Genomic DNA, 22,623 nt, shown 5'->3' on the forward strand with positions numbered 1-22,623 from the left:
TTTCTTCTCTACTCTGTAAAACAGCTGAATATCAACTGGAGGGAACTCAGGAGACTCCAGCTGGCTAACTGCTTTGCTATGTGTTTCCATCAAGGTTATGAGCCCTTTTCCCTGGACACCACATGGTCCAGATGTTGCCAGCTGTGAAGAGCTGTGGGGAAGCTCTTCTTCTCCTCTTCTGGCTCCAGCCCTGTAAGTGCCACACCAGCATCATTTCCACAAGGCCTGGCTCAAGCTGAACTGACTCTGATTTAGATTCCTTCGGTGGAATGATGGCACACACGGTGGCTTTGAAACACCTCCAGGGATGGTGACTGACCACCTCCCTGGACAGCCTGTTCTAGTGTTTGAGAACTCCTTTAGTGAAGAAGTTTCTCTGATAACCAACCTAAACCTCCTCTGGTGCAACCTCAGGCTGTTCCTTTTCATCCTACCACTTGTTACTAGGGAGAAGAGACCAATATACGTGCCTTGCTCCAACCTCCTTTCAAGGAGTCATACAGAGTGAGAAGGTCTCCCCTCAGCCTCCTTTTTGTCCAGGCTCAACAACTCCAGCTCCCTCAGCTGCTTCTCACAAGACCTGTTCTCCAGACCCTTCACCAGCTTTGTTGCCCTCTTCTGGACCCACTCCAGAACCTCAATGTCCTTGAAGTGAGAGCCCCGAAACTGAAGCCAGTATTCAAAGTGTCACCAGAGCTGAGTCCAGGGGGACAGTCACTTCCCTGGCCCTGGCTGTTGTCTAAATTTTGGGTTCTCACCAGTGCTGACTACTAATTTAATAATATTAATAACTAATTTATAATGACAACAACGACTCTACTAATATTAGTAACAATAATGGTGATGATGATAACAACAACAATAATATCAGTAATAACATCAACAGTATCATCACCATCATCGTCACTAGTAAAGGGAGCTGAAACATCTTTTTGTTTCAGTTACCAAACGGAAGCCAAACACCTCTTTCTGCTCAGCCTCACAGCTGATGATTATGAGCTGGCCAACATCACTATCAACTTCCAAACCATTAAGCTTCTTGAGCTGACAACTACTTTAACTCATAAAGCGCAACCTAGAGTATTTTGCAAGCCTGGAGAGCTGTGTATTAGCTCTGTTCAGCTGGAACATATTCAGACTCCTACTGACATGTGTCAGGTAACATAGATCTTAACCAAATCCTCTGGCTAATCTCAGTCAGCCCTAATTAGCAGGTCTGGCGACAGAAAACATTTTGTGTGACGCCGCCGCTGCATCTCAGTCCAGTCACAGTCACCAAAACAGGTCCTCAGGAAGCAACAAAAAGCTAACCCACATCTCTTGGTATTAAATGAACTGAAATGTAAGGAAAGGAGTGGGTCAAAAGGAAAAGGCTTCTTAAAAAAAGATTCCCTCTTGGGTTCAGTAATGAGTTTCACATGGAAGGGCACTTGCAGGAGGCTGTGTGGAATTCATTAAACAATTAAAATGTGCAGGGGGTAATGAAACTGGATCCTTCTGAGTGCATCTTGTAACAGAGGTTTTCTCCCTGACATTAAAACCCACCTCAAAACAGAGGAGAAATTCAGGGCTGTTAAACTCCCTGTGTGGGTCCACTGTGAGAGGGAGAAAAGAGAGGTGGGATGGTATGTGGGGAGAGGACACTGGGGCTGTGTGGTCCCTCCATTGCCACACAGGAACCCAGAAGGGATTTTCAAGAAGAGGTAGTTTTGCAAGCCAGGAAAAGAAACACATGAAGTCAGTCAGCACTCTCCTTGCTGGCAGTGAGATCTTTTCTCTCCTTTCTTCTCCATTTCACAGCAGAAATCAGTCTGCTTTTTCTCTGCTCTTCAAGTCGACCACCTTTAACTTGTTATGTTTTAAGGAATGGTCCATGTTCTCTCACATTTTAACAGGAAAAAGGAAAATTCATGTGAAACACCACTCTCCATGCCCACTTGGTCTCCAAAAAGGAGTTTCAGCACTCAGAATCATAGAATTATTTAGGCTGCAAGAGAACTTGAAGATCATGAAGTCCAACCATTAACCCAGCACTGCCAAGTCCACTGCTAAACTATGTCCCTCAGCACCACATCCACACAGATTTTCAATCCTGCTAGGGGTGATGATTCCATCACTGCCCTGGGTAGCCTGTTACAGGCCTTACCAACCCTTTTTGGAGAAGAAATCGTTACTCATGTCCAGCCTTAAACTCCTCTGTTGCAACTTGAATCTGTTTCCTCTCATCCTGTCACATGCTACAAAGGAGAATAGAATAGAATAGAATAGAATAGAATAGAATAGAATAGAACAGAATAGAATAGAATAGAATAGAATAGAATAGAATAGAATAGAATAGAATAGAATAGAATAGACCAGACCAGGTTGGAAGTGACCTTCAAGATCAGAGAAGAGACCAATAGATACTTGTGCAGTACAAAAAGGGACCTGTTCACTGAGTCATAAGAGTTTTGGGTTGAAAGAGACCTTTAAAGGTCATCTAGTTCAACTCCCCTGCAGTCAGTAGGGACACCTGCAACTAGAGCAGGGTACTCAGAGGCCTAGACTAGCTGACCTGGAATGATGACGGGGCACATACCATCACTCTGAGCAACCTGGGCCAGAGTCTTAACCACCCTCAGCTTAAAACATTTCTTCCTTCTCTCTAGTCTGAATCTCCCTCTTTTGGTTTAAACCCATCACCCCTTGTCCTGTCACAACAGGCCCTCATCAAAATGCTGTCCCCGGCTTTCTTTTTGGCCCCTTTAAGTACAATGAAGGCACCACTTCAGGTTTGTGCTCAGGTACAAGAAAACAAGCAGAAATAATCAATTTCTGAGTTCCTTCCACTTTAAGGGAGTTTCAAGTGCTGTAGTACAACTAGGCTATTTCTAGGATTTATTTCCCTTCTCTTCCCTCTCTGCCCCATCTCCATTTTCTGTGCTCAACACCACTGCATTTTAATGAGGAGATGGAGTGGAACCAGCTGCCATCCCCTCCCTTACACATAGCCTAATTTTGAAGAATCTTCTTAAGCCAGGTTGGGATATGCCTTTGTTGTTCCTGCTCTGAGCATATACACATTACTGATGGCAAAGGGAGATCAGAAAGCTATAGCATCATCTAAATAAATGGGAAAATAATTAGGTTTGATTTTCAAAGGCTCAGCTGTTGGAACCCGTTGGTAATTTATACTCTTTCTTCATTCCTGTACAGCTCAGACTTTCTTATCATGCAGGACACCAGTAAATGAAAGCAAATGTTTCCATGGCAGCCTGGCTGTGGCATCTCTGCAGCCCTACATCAAATGGAGTTGCCATAGGATCCAGACAGGCTGCAGAGCACATGGAAAGCTGGAATCTCTGAAAGCGTCACTGGTGTCCCCTGTTCTCGGTGGGTGGGGGTCAGCTGAGGTAGGAGAGGACTGGTTGGACTCGATGATCACAGAATTACAGAATGGTTTGGGTGGAAAGTGACCTTAAAGATCATCTAATTGCACTCCCCCTGCCATGAGTGGGAACTCTTTCCACTAGACCAAGTTGTTTACAGCCCTGTCCAACCTGGCCTTGAACACTTCCAGGAAGGAGGTATCCACAACATCCCTGGACAACCTGTTCCAGTGTTTCACCACCCTCACTGTAAAGAATTTCTTCACAATATCCAGTCTAAATCTACCCTCTTGCAGCTTAAAGACGTTCCTCCTTGCATTATCACTACAAGCCCCTGAAAACAGTCCCTCCCCGGTTTTCTTGTAGGACCCTTTCAGGTCCTGGAAGGCTGCTATGAGGCCTCCCCAGCCAGAGCCTTCTCTTCTCCAGGCTGAACAGCCCCAAAGATCTTAAAGGCCTTTTCCAATCCAAATGATTCTGTGATTGGTAAAAATACACTGTGCTTGGGGTTTATATCCTCCTGGGACCTGGGCATGTGATGAACCTTCTCACTCACAGAGACTTCATTTTCTTAGTACTGGGTTTCCCCACATCCTCAGGTGACTTCAGAGTAGCCTGAGCTGCAAAATGGTGAGATGCATTCTTTCTATACATTCAAAACCAGAGTTATCATATAGACACGGGCAGACGGGGGCAAGCAATGAATCCAGGTTGGGAGATGAAGAGCTGGAGAGCAACTCTGTGGGGAAGGACCTGGGGGTGCTAGTGGGTGAAAAGTTGGGCATGACAATGTGCACTTACAGCCCAGAAGCCAACCATCTCCTGGGCTGCTCCACAGCAGTATGGACAGCAGGTGGAGGAAGGGGATTCTGCCCCTCAGCTCTGCTGAGACCTCACCTGCAGTGCTGGGCCCAGACTTGGAGTCCTCAGCACAGGAGAGACATGGACCTGTTGGAGCAGGGCCAGAGGAAGCCACAACAATGATGTGAGGGCTGGAAGCCCTCTGCTGTGAGGGCAGGCTGAGAGAGTTTGGGTTGTTAAGCCTGGAGAAAAGAAAGGCTTCTGGGAGACCTGGTGGCCTTCAGTACATAAAGGAGAGATGGGACAATCTTTTCAACAGGGCCTGCTGTGGCAGGGCAAGGAGGGAAAGGTTTAAACTAGAAGAGGGAGATTTAAACTAGATAGGAAGAAATCTTTTACTGTGAGGGTAAAGAGACACTGGCCCAGGTTGCCCAGAATGCTGGTGGATGCCCCACCTCTGGAAAAATCCAGGACAGGTTGGATGAGGCTTTGACAGGTTTGGGTTGGATGAGGCTTTGACAGGTTTGGATTGGATGACTTTTAAAGGTGCCTTCCAACCCAAACCATTCTGTGATGTCTTATTTAAGGTTATCTGAAATCATTTTGGATCTTGATTTCTTTAGTTCTTCAAACCAACAAATGCAAAGTCTGGCTTGCTTCACAAGGCAGTGCTCAGCTGCTGCTCTGCAGTGCAGTTTTGGCCACAACTGTGGATTTGGTGCATTTCTGATCCTGATACTGGGTATAAAAGCACAAGGCAGAGCACAAAGTTAGGTACTTCCACCAGGGGTGGACATCCATCTGGAAATCACTGGTCAGCATTCCTCTGAGCAGAACAAGTTAACTCCTCTGACTGAGCACACATTAGAATCCTCCAGCTTCCTCATGACATGGGAGAAACAAAGTCACCCTTTGACAAAGTGCCAGGGGCAATCAACTGTACAGTCAGTGAACCACAAATACTTCTGCTCCAGAAGCCAAGAGCTGTGCCTGGACAGGTGAAGCACCATTTGGTGGCCATCCTGCCTCTGAAAGGAAACACTTCTCTTAATGAGCTCCCTGCTGCTATCTGTAGGCTCCCAGAGAAGAGCAAACGTGAGGGTACAGATGGTAACACTTTTGGTTTATGGGTTTGAAGGAGGACGACTGAACAGGTTGGGTTACCTCCTTAACCTTGTTGTGGCTTGGAGTGTCTTACTGGATCGAAGACTCTGTGTCAGGATAGACACAGCACAGAGGCAGTGACACTGAGGGACACCTCAGGAGGAAGCTTTTACCTGGCATTTACTTCAGATCCTTTCACTGAAGGGAGACCAGGTTAGATGAACCACTGTAATGCTCAGCTTTGAAGTTAGCTCCACTACACGTCCCCCTGTAGATACATCTCATACAGCATGAAAAAATCCTGCAAAATGCTGGCCCTGAGACACATTGAGAGTTACAGAAGAAGGTGGTGGAGATGCTCTGCATTAAATATGAAGAAAGAGGGGCTCCTGAAACAAAGGACACCAAGGAGGGTAATGGATTAACCAAAGATGCCTCAAAAATATCTCCAGAGATGCTCCATCCATGAGTAGAGGCAATTTGGGCTGTCAGGTCATTAACAGGATGAACACATAATTGATAAGATGTAGGTTGTGCTCTGCTTGAGAGCAATAAGCTCCTTTAAATGATATTAATATTTCACATCCATAAAAGCCTCTGTCATTTGCAAAGCACTGCATGGAGTAACTGATGGATTCAATAATCATCCCCAACTCCCAGACCAGGGAATGCAATTCTGGAGAGATAAATAACTGGCCCACATCCCAGTCAAGACTCACTGTCAGAGTCATTATTCTGCTCAGAATCAGAATCACAGAATCATTTTGGTTGGAAAGCACCTTTAAGATCATCAAGTCCAACCATTATCTAATTCTGCTAAGGCTGGTGCTAAACCATGTCCCTCAGCACCACATCTCTGCATCTTTGAAACACCTCCGAGGATGGGGATCCAAGCACCTCCCTGGGGAACCTGTTCCAGTATTTGAGAACCTCTTCAGTGAAGAAGTTCCAACCTAAACCTCTCCTGGTGTAACCCAAGGCTCTTTCTTCTCATCCTATCAGTTGTTACTTGGGAGAAGAGACCAATGCCCACATGGCTCCAACCTCCTTTCAGGGAGTTGAACAGAGTGAGAAGGTCTCCTCTCAGCGTCCTTTTTGTCCAGGGTAAACAGTTCCAGTCCCCTCAGCTGCTCCCCATATGTCCTGTGCTCTAGACCCTGTATCAGCTTTGTTGCCCTGCTCAGGACATGCTTTAGCACCTCAGTGTCCTTCACCTAATGAGGGCCCCAAAACTGAACCCAGTATTCAAGGTGAGGCCTTACCAGTGCCAAGTACAGGGTGAAAATCCCTGGTCTTGCTAGGTTTCTAAGTTTCTGGTCCTTTGAGATGACATTGCTTTGCAGCTTTCAGTGATCAGATGCATGACACCCAGACAGAGATGGAAGACAGGAGCTGACAACAAGGTGACATTTCTGAATCATGTCTACTGCCACATCCCTATGCCAGGCCACCATCCACATCAGAAGGTGCAGTCAAGTGGATTAAGCACATGGAATGGAAATACTCAACATTGGATTACCATGTGTGCTTTGTCGCCCTTGGCTTTCTTTTAAGGAATTGAGGCTGAGAGACCTGGGGCTGGAGAAGGGCACCCTGAGAGACAATCTTCCCAATGCTCATCAAGAGCTAAAGGGTGGGAGGCAAGAGGATGGGGCCAGACTCTTTTCAGTGGAGCCCAGCAACAGGACAAGGGGCAACAGGCACAAGCTGCAACCTAGGAGGTTTCATCTGGACATGAGGAGAAACCTTCAATTTGAGGGTGATAAAGCCCTGGAACATAGAGACTGTGGAATCTCCTTCTCTGGAGAGATTCCAAACCCTGCCTTGACATGATGCTGGGCAGTGTGCTCACAGAACCATGCTTCACAGATATGGTGAAGAAGGCCATAAACCCCACCACTCTCACATCTACTTGCTCCTGACTTCTCCTTTGGGTTTCTCTGATCTCACAATGGTCAGAATTACTGTTAGGACCATGCCTCAGTGTGAGTCTAGATTCATCACAGTACTAAGGAAAGTAAAAGCCTGATGGGATAAAATCTTCTTTGTTGATGGCCTTTGCTGCAAATAATTCATCTTCTGTGCTCTGCTGTGGGATGTGGTGACATAAAATTGATCCACAATCTCTGGCTGTTCCAGCAACTGCTCATGATCCCTCATCCAGCTCGAATTTGTGCAGTATCTTCAACCTCCAGAGAAAACAAGAAGCACTTCTGTGCTTGGCATTGATGAAGTGCCAGGTCTTTCGTTCTTTTACCTAAGTCAATAAGCTAATTTCAACTCTTTTCCTTCAGACAGGATGAAAAAAAGCAGCCAAAAAGCAGCTTACCTCAACCTCACAGGCATATTCGGATCCATCCAGGAGGGTCACTTTGCACTGCATATTTTTTGGCTTCTTGACAATCTTCAGAGGAGACTTGGACAATTTGCTAGATGATGACTTCTGAGAGAGCTTGTCGTCCTCCAGCTGCTGGTATTCCAGCTGTTTGGCACTTGCAGCAGCAAACTCCTGTTCTTTCTCTGTGGCCTATGAAGAGAAAGAAAGTAGACTTTTTGAAGGAAGATGAGCCAATTGCACCATGGACCACACCACCCACCTAGCACCCAAGGTCTGTAGTGTGTCTAAGTGTGGGACTTGTGTGAGAAAAGATCTTGATGTAGGACAGCGCTGTTGTTAGCTACAGAAAAGATTTCCCATATTGTCCACATTCCTCCCAACCTTCTCTTCTCAATCCAAAATAACAGAATGGTTGGGTTGGAAGTGACCTTTAAAGGTCACCCCTTGTCCTGTCACAACAGGCCCAGATTTTTTATCAAATCATAGAATTGTTTCAGTTGAAAAAGGCCTCTCAAGACCATTGAGTACAAACACTGAGCTAGCACCACCATGCCCATTGAACCATGTCCCAAAGTGCTGTATCTGCAAGCTTTTTGAACACCTCCAGGCATAGTGACTCCCTGGCACCCTGTAAGTACTGGAAAGTCTTCCCATCTCTTTTCCAGGCTGAAGAACTGCAACCCTCTCTGCCTGCTCTCACAGCAGAGGGTTTCCAGCCCTTGCATCATTGTTGTGGCCTCCTCTGGCTCTGCTCCAACAGGCTCATGTTTCTCCAGTGCTGAGGACTCCAGAGCCAGACCCAGCACTGTAGGTGAGGCCTCACAGAGCCGAGCAGAGGGGCAGAATCCCCTCCCACCATCTGCCGTTGACACTGGTGGGGATGAAGCCCATGACATAGCTGGTTCTGGGCTGAGAGCTTTCTACTGGCTCATGTCCAGGTTTTCACCCACCAAAACAGTCCCCTGACTGAGGATATGGATCCCCCCACAACAGTGTGAATGTGCAGTGGGCTGCTGGGGTGCAGGGGATGACAAAAGGTTCCCTGAGCAAAGGGTTAAACAAAGAGGCTGGGAGCCAGGAGTCTGACACCTTTGCTGTGCAATTGGCTGGGTAATGGCTGCTAAATAGACGATGAGGGACTGAGTTCTGCTTGCTTTGAATGCCTGGCAAGTCCTTTGAGCTGGTGAGAAGTGGCTGCTGTTTGAAAGGCAAATGTCTTGCAGAAGAAAGGGGCAAGAAGAAACAAGTTCTCTTCCTTTTGCTTAGGTTTATTTGTGGATCAGACTACGTGAGGAGTGGCCATGATGGAGCACAGCCCATGGTCCTCGACGAAGCAAGATGAATGCCAGACTTGCTCCACAGTGGTTCACCCTTCCTAGCAACAGCCCTGTGCCACAGCCATAATCCCAGCATGGTGGGGTTTGGAAGGGACCTCTAGAGATCACCTAGTCCATCCTGCATGCTAAATCAGGGTCACCACAGAAGGTTGCCCAGGATCACAAAGTCCAGGTGTGTTAAGAATCTATCTAAGAGACTCCACAACCTTTCTGGGCAGCCTGCTCTTGGGTTCCAGCACCTTCACAACAAAGAATTTTTTCCTCATATTCAGATGGAACTTCCTGGGTTCCAGTTTGTGCCCATTGCCTCTTGTCTGCTAGCTGGGCATCAGTGAATCTGGCACCATCCTCTTTCTCCCTACCCTTTAGCTCTTGATCAGCATTGAGAAGATCCCCTCTCAGGCAGCTCCTCTCCAGGCTAAACAAGCCCCAGGTCACAGTATCACAAAGGTTGGAAGAGACCTCAAAGATGATCGAGTCCAACCTGTCATCACAGACCTCATGACTAGACCATGGCACCAAGTGCCACGTCCAATCCCCTCTTGAATCCCTCCAGGGACGGTGACTCCACCACCTCCCTGGGCAGCACATTCCAATGACGAATGATTCTCTCCGTGAAGAACTTTCTCTTCACCTCGAGCCTAAACTTCCCCTGGTGCAGCTTGAGACTGTGTCCTCTTGTTCTGGTGCTGGCTGCCTGGGAGAAGAGACTGACCCCTTCCCGGCTACAGCCACCTTTCAGGTAGTTGTAGAGGGCAATGAGGTCACCCCTGAGCCTCCTCTTCTCCAGGCTAAACAATCCCAGCTCCCTCAGCCTCTCCTCATAGGGCTTGTGCTCAAGGCCTCAAGGTCTCCCGGCCTGTCTTCCTCACAGACATGTTCTAGGCCCCTCAGCACCTTTGGAGCCTCCACTGAACTCTCTCCAGTAGCTCCCAGTTTCTCTTGAACTGGAGAGCCCAGAGCTGGACCCATTACGGCAACTGTGGCCACATTAGGGCAGAGTAGAGGGATGAGAAGTCACCCCATTTCTTACCAGTTTTGAGTCTGAGAGTCTCCAAACAAAAGCTCAACTGGAGTTAAATAAAAACTAATGTAATGTTAAAATAAAATAAGATACAATAAATAAAATAAGATACAATAAATAAGATACAATAAATAGCATCTTTCTGTTATCTCACTACAAGGAAAAAACAAACCTTTTTTGGCTCTGAATAGCAACAAGCATTGCTGGAAATAAATTAATCCTCCACATCTGTTTCCATTCATTGTACCTAATAAACCTTCATGAGAATGGAGCAAATCCACCCAAAAGCTTTAATCTGCTTTGAGAGCAGTGTAACGTTGCATCACATAACCCTGAGATTCCATGCAAACAAGCCACCTCCTTCCCCCCTGCCTCTGGGTGAATGAACAAAAGAGGAACTTGGTGATGAGCTAGCAGTGCTGGGTTAATGGCTGGACTTGGTCTTAAAGGTCTCTTTCCAACAAAGCAATTCTATCACCACTATTTTAACTTGCCAGCTCCCACCAAAGCCTTAGCAAACTGCAAAGAGCTGAGGCAAGATCCACTCTCCTCTATTCCCGCAAGAAAGGACACAGCAAAGGCCTCCTGGGCTTCCCTTGGTGGGGAAACAAGAAGAAATTGGGACTGCAAAAGATCAGAAAGCAACATAAAAGCTGCTTTCAAAATCCACCTCATCCCCTGAGCCATGGATGTTCTTCCTCAGGAGCATCCCATTGCCAGCTGGCTCTTCCCCTGCTCTTCCCTGACCTAGTGCCAGCTGGAGTATGTTCTCCTTCCAGCACTGAAGGACTTTCCCCTTCCAGCACTTGGAAACAAGTTCAGTGTCTGGATATCAAGGTCCTCACAAGGCTGGTGGGCGATGGAGGCACAGAGTATGTCAGTGGATTAGCTGCTCATGCAGCATTTAATGCTCACAGGGGCTGTGATGAGAGGAGGGTGTCCCTCCCCAGGGTTCACAGAAAGACTTGAGGCAAGCTATGCCTCTACCACCGACGTGGGCAGATGGCAAGCAGTCCAACCTACTGCACCCAAAGGAAAGCGACCATAGAATCACAGAATCTCAAGTTCAAAGGGACCTCAAGCATTATCTGGTCCAACCTTTTTTGGGGAAAGCACAATCTAGACATGATGGCCCAACACTGTCCAGCTGAGCGTTCAGTGTTGTTGGACTCCACCACTTCTCTGGGGAGATTATTTCCATGGCTGGCTGTCCTTGTGAAAAATTGTCTTCCAGCGACCAACTGGAATCTTCTGAGGAGTGATTTGTCCCTATCACCCCAGAGCTTTTCCATGTGACTCTTTATAAAAAAGGAGTCTCCCATCCCCTTTGTAGCCAGCTTTAAATACTGGAGCATGGTGATAAGGTCTACCCTGAGCCTTCTTTTCCCAAGCCTGAACCCAGTTCTTTCAGCCTTTCCTCACATGGCAGCTTCCCAGTCCTTGGATCATCTTTCTGACCCTTCTCTGGAGCACCTCCAGCCTGTCCACATTTTTCTTGTCCAGCAGGGACCAAAACTGAACACACTATTCCAAGTATCCACAAGACTGAAATCACAGAATCACAGAATGTTAGGGGTTGGAAGGGACCTCTAGAGATCATAGAGGCCAATACTCATGCCAAAGCAGGGTCACCTAGGGCAGGCCTCACAGGAACACATCCAGGTGAGTTTTGAAAGTTTCCAGAGGAGACTCCACAACCTCTCTGGGCAGCCTGTTCCAGTGCTCCATCATCCCCACCATAAAGAAGTTTCTCCTCATATTGAGGTAGGAACTCCTGTGCTCCAGCTTATACCTGTTGTTCCTTGTCCTATCACTAGGCACCAGTGAAAAGAGACTGGAACCTTCATCCTGACATCCACCCCTCAGATATTTACAAACACTAGTAAGATCCCGTCTCAGGCTTCTCTTCTCAAGACTAAACAGCCCCAGTTCTCTCAGTCTTTCCTCATATGAGAGATGTTCAAGTCCCCCAATCATCCTTGTACCTCTCCATTGGACTCTCTCCAGTAGAACTCTTTCTCTCTTCAACTGAGGAGCCCAAAACTGGACACAGTATTCCACATACTGTCTCACCAGGGCAGAGTAGAGGGAGAGGAGAACCTCCCTAAACCTCATGGACACACTTTTCTTGATGCACCCTAGGCTGCCATTGGCCTTCTTGGCCACAAGGGCACATTGCTGTCCCATGGAGAACTTGCTGTCCACTAGAAGTCCAAGGTCATTCTCCACGGGGCTGCTTTCCAGCAGGATGACCCCCAGTCTGTACTGGTGCCTGGTGTTACTCCTCCTCAGGTGCAGGACTCTATACTTGTCCTTACTGAATTTCATAGTATCATCATCAAGATATCACCTGTTTTGAGGGCCTCTGTGAAGAGCTGGACAGAGGGACTCTTGCATGATTTCCATGTGTCTGACTGAAGAAATCTGCCTAGGAGGGTGCACACTTATGTGTGTAGGTGGCAACAGTGGGAGAAATATCCTGTCCCTGGCTTGTTCAACTCCACACGTGAGAGCTGCCAAACCACCTCAGCAAAAAACACCCAACACAAAAAGTCAATCAATCTTTATGAAGGTGGAATGAATCTTTATGAAGAAAACAGGAAAGCAGCTTTAGGGGAAAGCCCACAACAAGAAGGGCACTCCTGAGCCATTTGAAGTTTAGAAGCACCCTCAGCCTATGAGCTCTTATGGATTATGATTGTTTTCCTTCATGTGAAGACACTCAGGGACTCAAGACCACAGCAGAAATCTTTTTTGGTTTATTGTTTTAATGATGTTGAGGTTATTTTGTTTGTGAAAGTTCCTGCATGCCTTAAGATTAAGGAAACGTGCCTTGTTTAAAATCATACAAAGGATTTTCTCTTCTGTGTCTAGAGAACAAAACATGCCAAGAATTGTTAGAGAAGATCCCCCAAACTATGCTGACATGTTCAGGCACTTGAGGGACCTTCAGACTGGATTAAGCCTGTTCTCCCTAAAGAAACCTGACATCCTGTTATTGAGGAAAAAAAATGAAACTGGTCAGTGAAAAAGCCATGTACTCAGAAAACTGCTTCTGAACTCTGCAAGCACAGTTGGATTTTCTCCTAAGCTCTTCTCCAAAACATTTTGATGCTGTGGGTTTGCAGTGTTTTCAGTGATGTAGACATGTTTCTATAACTCAGGTTGCTTCAGGTTGTCTGTGTTTTGAGCATAAGTTCTCTCATCTCTCTCTCTCTGATTGTACCTTACTGTGACAGGGGAAGTGCAACCCCTCCTGAATCACAGAATCACAGAATCCCAGCACAGTAGGAGTTGGGAGGGACCTCTGGGATTCATCTAGTCCAATCCCCCTGCAGTGAGCAGGAACACTTTCAACTACAGCAGGTTGCTCAGAACCCCAAACAACCTGACCTGGCACAGTTCCAAGGATGGGGCATCCACCACCTCTCTGGGCTACACTGTTAAGGTTCCAGTGTTTCACAGCCCTCAGTGGGAAGGTCTCATATATCCCTCCACTAAGATACTTCTTCTATCCAGGGTTCTGTAGATACCTGCCCATGGGTGATCTTTGGGAAAGTAAGGGATCATGCAACACATGAGATCATCTCATGTCTCCAAAACTACACAGAGATGGACAAGCTTAGTGTCTTCCAGTGTCAGGCTGGGGGAGGGTTGTGGTTATTTTGGGGTTTGTCTTGTGGTTTTTTTTAAGTTGAAAGGAAACTTGGTGTGGAAAGATGACTGAAGATGTCTGGAAGAACAAAATTAGTAACATTCATGCCTAGGCCTGATGGAATTACAATTTAATTAATACCCTTTTGAGCAGCACCCTTTTCTTCTGGATGAGCAGCCCTGCCTCCCCCAAATGAACCACCTGCAATTTCTGATCCGTTTCATAGACCAAAATTGTCCTGACACACAGCCAATGGGTGTGGGAGCAAGAGCAGAGAAGTCTTTGATGGGCATGGAGTGAGGCAGTGGTGGGTGAATGGTTGGACTTGATGATCTTAAAGGCCTCTTACAATCAAATGATTCTGTGATTCTATGATGCTCATCAAGGGTTATTGATGGTAAAAATGGTCAGCAATCAAAAACAAAAAAGGAGGTCTTTCAATGGTTGATTTTCCCAGAGCAATAAACATGAAAAACCTGTCTACCTTTTGAGATATTAGAAATCAGACCTGAGAAAACTCTTCTAATTTGGTCCCAGAGTTACTTGTTGTCTCAGCTATTTACATAACACATCCCTAACTTGGAGGGATACAAAAATCTGTCAACAGGACAAGGGATGATGAGTTTAAACTGAAAAAAGGGAGATCTAGACTAGAGAGAAGGGAGAAAGGTTTTACACTGAGGATGATGAGGTTGCCGAAGTTGCCCAGGAAGGTAGTAGATGTCCCCTCCTGGAATCATGCCAGGTCAGGTTATCTGGGGCTCTGAGCAACCTGCTCTAGTTGAAGATGTCCTTGCTGACTGCAGGGGGGGTGGATTAGATGACCTTAAAAGTCCCTTTTTACCCAACCAGTCTATGATTCTATGAAAAATACTTTACATCTCAAACTGCTCACCCCCCGTTTTTTCCACATCATCACCAAGTCTGAGTTGTAGCTCTATGGAAAAAGCTTAAAACTCAACACAATGTCCAGGACCAGCCTCTCCAGGAGTATTGGTGGCAACTGTAAGAGACACTTTACATCTGCTTGCATCCCCAGCAGTGCTCCCAACCAGGTAAAACAACAGGATCTCACTTCAACCAACCTGATCTTTAATATTAAAGGGTGGAGAAGAGGAGGAGTTAGGCTGATACATTCCATTCTTCAAAGGTGAATGCCATCAAATGGTGGTCACAACCTTGTGGAGCTTAGAGAGGTGATTTGCAGGTACCTCATTAACTGTGTGTCACTAACCCATGAAGAATATTATCTCTTAATCCTACTGACTGGAAATTATTAACAGGAAAAAGAAAGCACCTTCCACAAATTTAATAATTGCAATGATGAACCCAAAAGAAAAGCATGAGAGAGCTCTTCTGAAACTCATTACATGAAAAGTTAAATTCATTAGGATGCAGTCATTTAAGGACTATGAGAAGCTTAAGGGACCACAGATGCTTCATGGCTCACACATCAGACAAGCAAGCATGAAATCAGCTTTCAGCAGGTGTCAAAGAAGAAATGAACTCTGAAAACATCTTCAGTGTTTTAAAAAGTGGCACTGTTTGCTGTCTAATGCAATCGTGAGATCGAAGACGTCTCTTGATTCCTTCATATAATCATGGAATGGTTTGGATTGGAAGGGATCTTTAAAGGTCACCTAGTCCAAACCCCATACAGTCAGCAGGGGCATCTGCAACTAGAGCAGATGGCTCAGAGCCCCAGACAAACTGACCTGGAATGGTTTCAGGGATGCAGCATCTTCTACCTCTTTGGCCAGCCTGGGACAGGGTCTTAGCATAAATGATTTCTTCCTTCTCTTTAGTCTGAATCTCCCTTTTTCAGTTTAAATCCATCACCTGTTGTGCTGTCATAACTGGCCCTGTGCAGAAGTCTGCCCCCAGCTTTCCTGTAAGTACTGAAAGGCTACAGTAAGGTCTCCCCTGAGCCTTCTCTTCTCCAGGCTGCCTAAGCGCAACTCTCTCAGCCCATCCTCACAGGAGTGGGGTTCCAGCCCTCTTATTAGTTTTGTGGCCTCCTCTGAACACGCCCCAAGAGGTTCATGTCCTTCTCGTGCTAAGTAAGGTTGCCTTTACATTTGAGGACAGAAGGCTGAAAAGCCTGACATGAACTTCAAAACACCACAAAAACCCAACCAGCAACATCACACCAAACACCCCTCCGTATGTCTGTGAAGAGCGATCCCCATTTGTAACACACCAGGCTTGCTATTTCCCAGAAGCTTTAGGTGGTCTCACAGCTCACTGTGTCCACAGGCTCCTTACCTGCTCCTTCTTCACTGGTGTGCTGTGAGCTGCCACGGCCGAGAACTGCTCAAGAGCCTTCTGATGCTCTTCACTTGGTGGCTGCTGCTGCTGGTCCTGTGGCTGGGTCTCGGCTGCCCCTTGCTGTGTAGGGTCCTCCTGCTGATCCTGCTCTTTATCCTTGGACTCCGAGTCTGATCCCGATTCTGTGGTCATGGTTGGTGATTCTGTAAATCAAGGAGAGCAGATCTACTGAGTGCAGTCCCCTAGATGGTAAACTGGGATTACTAAATGGAGAATCATCAAGCCCCAAGTTTTAGTCTTAGTCTGCTCAGCCTTTAAAGATACAGTGGCCCAATGAGATCCCCAGGAAAGCTTCCCTGGTGCAAAAGGCCAGGTCTAAATGCATCCATACTCTAAGGCATATTGCCATAAGATCTTATTCTACAGATATTAGGCCTTCATATTCATAGAATGGTTTGGATTGGAAGGGACCATTAAAGCTCATCTAGTCCAACCACCCTGCATTCAGCAGGGACATCTTTGTCTAGGGTAGTTTCCTCTCAGCCCCATCCAACTTCATCTGGGATGTTTACAAGGATGAGCATCTACCACATCTTTGGGCAACCTGGGACAGGGTCTCACACCCCTCACTGTAAACAATTTCTTCATTCTCTCTAGTCCGAATCTCCCTCTTTTAGTTTCAAACATCATTCCTTGTCCTGTAACAACAGGCCCTGCTCAGAAGTCTGTTCCCAGCTTTCTGATCAGCCCCTTGAAGTACTGAAAGGATATAAGAAGGTCTCCCTAGGGCCTCTTCTTCTCCAAGCGGAACAACTTCAACTCTCTCAGCCTGTCCTCAGAGCAGAGGTGTTCCAGGCCTCCCAGTTTTGTTCAATATCTTTATCAATGACTCAGTCCATAACTCATTAAACCAGTGTTAACATCTTGAAGAAAGTTCATGTGCTTGAGGACCCTAAATCAAACACAATTCACTGCAGTTTGGGTTTCTAAATTAGGTGGAAACTTCTGAAAACATTGAGTTGTTGTTCTTACAATGAAGTCAAGACCTGCACTCGCTTTTGGATGTGGACTTTTGATTCTTCCAAGCAACATATGACCTAGAAACATCTGGGGTGAGGCCACAAACATCAAGTAGAAGTGTTCTTCAGCCCAGTTATATCATAGAATCACAGAATGATAGGGCTGGGAAGTGACCTCTGGAAACCACCTAGTGCAACCTCCTTTTCTGCTTGAATTTAGCCAGGCCTCTGTAATTTCCTTCTGTGTGTGAAAGCATCCATAAGAGAAGATAAACATTTCCACTGAATTGTTCTAAGTGTTAGAATTATCATAAAGGGAGTCTGACATTCCACAAATGTGAGAAGTTTCTGTTTGAACCAAACTTTCTCCAGCACTAAACCAAAATGAAAACCACAGAATAACAAAATATAACTGGTTGGAAAAGACCTCCAAGATATCCAGCCCTTAACCCAGCACTAAAGGGTCAACATTAAACCATGTGCCTAAGTGCTAGGTCTACACACTGTTTGAACTCCTCCAGGGACAGTGCCTCCATTGCCTCCATTCAAATGGTTGAGAACCCTTTCAGAGTATTTCCTAACATCCAGCCTGAACCTCCCCTGGTTCATCTTGTAGCCATTTCCTGTGGTACTGTTGCTTGTCATCAAGAAGAAGGGGCTGGACCCCTCCTTGCTCCAACTACCCTTCATGTAGTTGTAGAGAGCAATGAGGTCTCCCCTCAGCCTCCTCTTCTGCAGGATGAACAACCTCAAAGTCCTAGCAATATTCACCACCAATCTTCACTCTTTCAATTAAACAGCACTGTTACAGAAATGTGTTTGGCACCCAACCCTCAAACTCCATACCAGCTTTAAAGCTTTACAAAAATACTGTGATTTTGTATCAAAACAAAGGTTTGAAGCAGCAGGCTCTGTGCCAGTTGAGCAGAGCATGCTTTCATGTTTGTTACTCATACGTTCTCAGACCTCGTGATCCTCTCCTTCAGCATCTTGCTTTGAAGTCACTCAAACCCAAACCCTTCTGCTGCAACCTATTTCTGTTCACCAAGGGGCTGTGATTGTGTTAACCTGGTAACCATAGCTACTGTGTCAGAACACCCAGTCCCACACAACATACATCTGCTCATTCATCTGTTGGGCTACCACGAGAACTCTTCACATACTCCACAGTATTTACTCGGAGGAGCAGGCTTATGAAAGATCACAACACAAAGTAGAAGCCTTTTGTTACTTAAATGTGTAACAAGATTGACAAAAAGTGTTTAAAATGAGGCCAGATTCACAGACTGCATTGGCTTTGAGGGGAGCCTCAAATGTCACCTTGTCCAATCCCCCTGCTCAGTGGCACCTCCAACTACATCAGGCTAGCCAGGGCCATATTGAGTCTGACCTTGAATGTCTCCAGGGATGGGGCCTCAACCATATTCCTAGGCAACCTGTTCCAGTATTTTATCATTCTCACTGTAAAGAACTTCCTCCTTATGTCCAACCTAAATCTACCCTGCTCTAGTTTCAAGCCATTGCCCCTTGTCCTATCACTACAAGCCCTTCTAAAAAGTCCTTCCCCAGTCTTCTTATAGGTCCCCTTCAGATACTGAAATGCAGCTGTAAGGTCCCCCTGGAGCCCTCTCTAGGCTGAGCGGTGCTCCAGCAGGTCCATTTCCCTCTTGTGCTGGGGGTCTCACAGCTGGACACAGTACTCCAGGTGAGGTCTCAACCACAGCAGAGTGGCAGAATCACCTCTCTCAATCTGCTGGCCACACTGGTTTTGATGCAGCCCAGGGTGCAATTTGCCTTCTGGGATGCAAGTGCACATCGTTGGCTAATGTCCAGCTTCTCACCCACGAGTACCCCCAAGTTCTTTTCTGCACATCTGCTCTCAACTTCATTTTCTCTCAGCCTGTATTGATATTGAGGGTTGCCCCAACCCAGATGTAGTGCCTTGCACTTCACCTTATTGAAACTCGTGAGGTTCTCCTGCAGGCACTTGTCCAGCCTGTCCAAGTCACTGTGGATGGCATCAACCACACCACTCAGCTTGGTATCACCTGCAAACCCATTGAGGATGCACTCAATCTCACTGTCTATATCATTGATGAAGATATTGAACAGCACTGGTCCCACTATGGAACCTTGAGGCATACCACTCATCACCTGTCTCCATCTGGAAATCAAACCATTACCACTACCCTTCGAATGTGATCATCCAACCCATTCCTTAGCCAGTGCACAGTCCACCCATCAAATCCCTATCTCTCCAGTTTAGAGAGAAGGCTACTGTGGGGAACTGTATCTAAGGCTTTACAAAAGTCCAGATAGATGACACCTGTTGTTCATCCCTTGTCCACTGATGTAGTTAACAGCATTGTAGAAAGCCACTAGCTTGGTCAGGCAGGATCTACTCTTGGTGAAGCCTTAATGGCCCCAAAGGTCTCCAAAGACAAGATTATTGAGTTGTAGCACTTTTTTGGAAAATGTCAAGGGAGATTCTCCTGTCCCTCTACTCTGCCCTAGTGAGGCCTTGTCTAGAGTATTGTAGCTAGTCCTGGGCTCCCTAGTTCAGGAGAAACAGGGAACTACTGGAGAGAGTCCAGTGAAAGGCTATAAGGATGATTAAGGAAATGGAACATCTCTGTGAGGAGGAAAGGCTGGAAGACCTGGGGCTGTTTAGCCTGGAGAAGAGCAGCCTGAGAGGGGAGTTTCTCAATGATGGTCAAGAGTTAAGGGTAGAGTGCAAGAGGATTGGGCCAGACTCTTTTCAGTGGTGACCAGTGAGAGTACAAGGGGCTACGGGCACAAAGTGGAACCCAGGAGGTTCCATCTGAACATGAGGAGATAAGGCCTCACCAGTGCCAGGCCAGGAGGGTGATCACTGTCCTAGTCCTGCTGGGAAAGCAGCTACAGAAAGAGCTGTTCAGAAACAACCCAAGTCCATTGAGGCATTAATCTATACAGGACCAGATTACCAGTTGGTAGGAATGAACAGTCTGTCTTCCTTCAGATGCCACCACCACATCTCTGGAAGCTCCTTTTGCACCATTATGGCTTCTCTCCTAATGAACATTTGTATCTTGGCTGATTGTGAGCTAAATTAGCCCCATAAAACACAGCTTTATGAAGCATGAGATGAAAACATGATTTCTTTTTCCTGCCAGTTACCACTTTGCATCTCTAGGAACAACAAAGGGGGTTCTGCACTTCTCCTGGGATATTCCCTCCTGAAGAAGAGCTGTGCAATGCCACGAGCTACTCCCTGGTGCTGGTTTTCTCTGCAGTTACAGGAGTCCTCGCTTGCTCTGAGAGTGCTTTGTGAGAAAACTTCTTGCGCATTATCAAACCTTTTAGGGGAAGCAATTCCCTGGAGACAGTATTCCTTTATTAGTCAGAGAGCAGATGGAATCCATCAACTCAAGGTCACCCATTTCCACATGCCTTGTTTCTCTATGCTTACTAATGTGTTTAATAACAAATACCCAGAACAGAACACCATGGATGTGAAACTGTTATCTTACAGGAAATAGGGGCAAAGCAAACACATTCCGAGTCCAACTCCTCACACGTGCCTCAGATGATGGTATTGAGGTTTACCTCATTTCATCTAGCTTGGAAATACCTTAATACATCCCTTCATATGGTGGCATCTCACAATATAGTCATGCCTGGGAACCTACTACAGACTCTTCAAACAGTGCCTAAGATGTTTGCTCATCCCAGATCTTTATTTTAATGCATAAGCTTGAAGGGCAGATATATAATAGAACTGATCATTGACAAGAGACACAATGACTTTGTGTCCAAACAAGAACAACAAAGCTGGGGAAGGGTCTAGAACACAGGTCTTGTGAGGAGCAGCTGACAGAACTGGGGTTGTTGAGCCTGAAGAAAAAGAGACTGTGGAAAGAGCTTCTGGTTCTCTACAACTCCCTGAAAGGAGGTTTGAGCCAGGTGGAGGTTGGTCTCTTCTCCCAAGGAACAAGAGGAAATGGCCTCAAGTTGCACCAGGAGAGGTTTAGGTTGGAGATGAAGAACAATTTCTTCCCCCAAAGGCTTGTCAAGGCTTGGAACAGGCTGCCCACAGAAGTGGTGGAATCACCATTCCCGGAATTGTTAGAAAAAAGCCATGTAGATGTGGTGCTGAGGGACATGGTTTAACCTGGCAGTGCTAGGTTAATGGTTGGACTCAATAATTCTGGAGATCTTTCCAGCCTTAATGTTTCCATGATTCTATGAGGATTCTAGATCAATACTGTAAGGGATAATGGTATCTGAACATCTTAACCTTAAACTTTTAACATCATTTGTATGCAGCAAAGCTGACAGAACAGCTCATGGTGTCCACAATTTTTTCAAACAGATTTCATTGGGTGAGAATATCTTCTTTGATTGGTTTGCTTCCTGTATTTGGCTATGGTGCAAAATCACACAATCACAGAATGGTTTGGACTGGAAGGGACCTTAAAGCTCATCTAGTCCAACCTTCCTGACTTCTAATGTGAATTTCAGCACAGGAAGAAAGAAATCACTGAAGTTCCTTCAGCTTTTCCTGTTGCCGGCAGAACCCTTGTATCAAATTCCTCTTTCCAGCAAACAGACTAATGAAAAGGAACTCAGAACAACACCTTACACACATGAGGTAATACTCCACAAGCCAGATGTGCTCTTGGACAGCTCACTTTTGGCTCCCAACCATGTATTCAAAGATTCCAAATGATTAGCTGCATCTAAACTTAACGCTGATGCTGCTAAGACTGGAGAGTCTAAGGCAAAAAAAGACACTGCAACTACAGAATTCAATCAAAATGAAAATAAAGACTTTTCATTAAGAGAAAAAGCCAAGAGACAGCTTTTTTTTCATCTACTCCTCCAAAATTAAGTTAAAACTGGATGTGAATCGCTTAAAAAATGTTTTGAGTGCTGCAGGAGAATAATTAAGGGAAGATAATTATTAATATATTATAAGGTGTTAAAACACAGCTTAAAAAAGCCCTGAATGACATCTTTTATGGTCATTTCTATTAGAGCAAGTCACAGAAATTGTGAATATTTTCAGACCCTTAACTTACACAAGGTAAAGATATTAGACTGATGAACCTGCAAACCACTTGAGCAAAAAACTACATCCTAAAATCTTCACAGAACTCCCTTGATACCTACAGCCAGCAACATAGTGCCCCTTGGGAAATCACCACTCCCAGGATCAGTTACTAAGGATTTAAAGCACATGATTTCCTTTACACCATAGGGGAGCCACAATCATGTTGCCCTGCATTAACAGTTCTCTAAGTAAAGTCCAGGTTGTGTCACCTAGTCCCCTCCAGCAAGTGACAGTCACAATGTACTGTATATATTAAAGAACTCCAGCATGATGGGTGTTGGAAAGGACCACTGAGGATCATCTAGTCCAACCCCCCTGCTAAAGCAGGATCACCCACAGCAGGTTGCCCAGGATCACAATGTCCAGGTGGGTTTGGAATCTCTCCAGGGAATGAGACTCCACAACCTCTCTGGGCAGCCTGCTCCAGGGCTCTGCCACCCTCACAGCAAAGAAGTTGCTCTTAATGTTCAGAAGACATCTCCTGGATTCCAGCTTGTGCCCATTGCCCCTTTTCTGTAATTGGGCACCACTGACAAGAGTCTGGCCCCATCCTCTTCACTCTTGCTGAGCACTGAGATCTCTTATCAGTCTGCGGTTTTTTAGCCTAAACAGCC

At 46.0% G+C, this 22,623-nt stretch overlaps 1 protein-coding gene across 13 annotated transcripts in view; it reads right to left on the reverse strand.

Annotated features, from left to right (window-relative positions):
* The window catches only part of EPB41L3 (erythrocyte membrane protein band 4.1 like 3), a 114,198-nt gene that overhangs the window by 60,156 nt on the left and 31,419 nt on the right, over nucleotides 1-22,623 (reverse strand). For all 13 annotated transcript variants that reach the window (XM_068147578.1, XM_068147577.1, XM_068147587.1 and 10 more), the window contains 2 exons: nucleotides 15,893-16,098; nucleotides 7,603-7,800 (listed from right to left, as the gene is read on the reverse strand). In XM_068147578.1, coding sequence (XP_068003679.1) covers nucleotides 7,603-7,800; nucleotides 15,893-16,087 — 393 coding nt within the window. In that variant the 5' untranslated portion in view covers nucleotides 16,088-16,098. Of the gene's footprint in view, nucleotides 1-7,602; nucleotides 7,801-15,892; nucleotides 16,099-22,623 lie in introns of those variants that run through there.

This window comes from Melanerpes formicivorus, unplaced genomic scaffold (genome assembly GCF_026170545.1).
Source record: "Melanerpes formicivorus ecotype bairdi unplaced genomic scaffold, bMelFor1.0.p_v2 SCAF_15, whole genome shotgun sequence".
Classification (NCBI taxonomy): domain Eukaryota; kingdom Metazoa; phylum Chordata; class Aves; order Piciformes; family Picidae; genus Melanerpes; species Melanerpes formicivorus.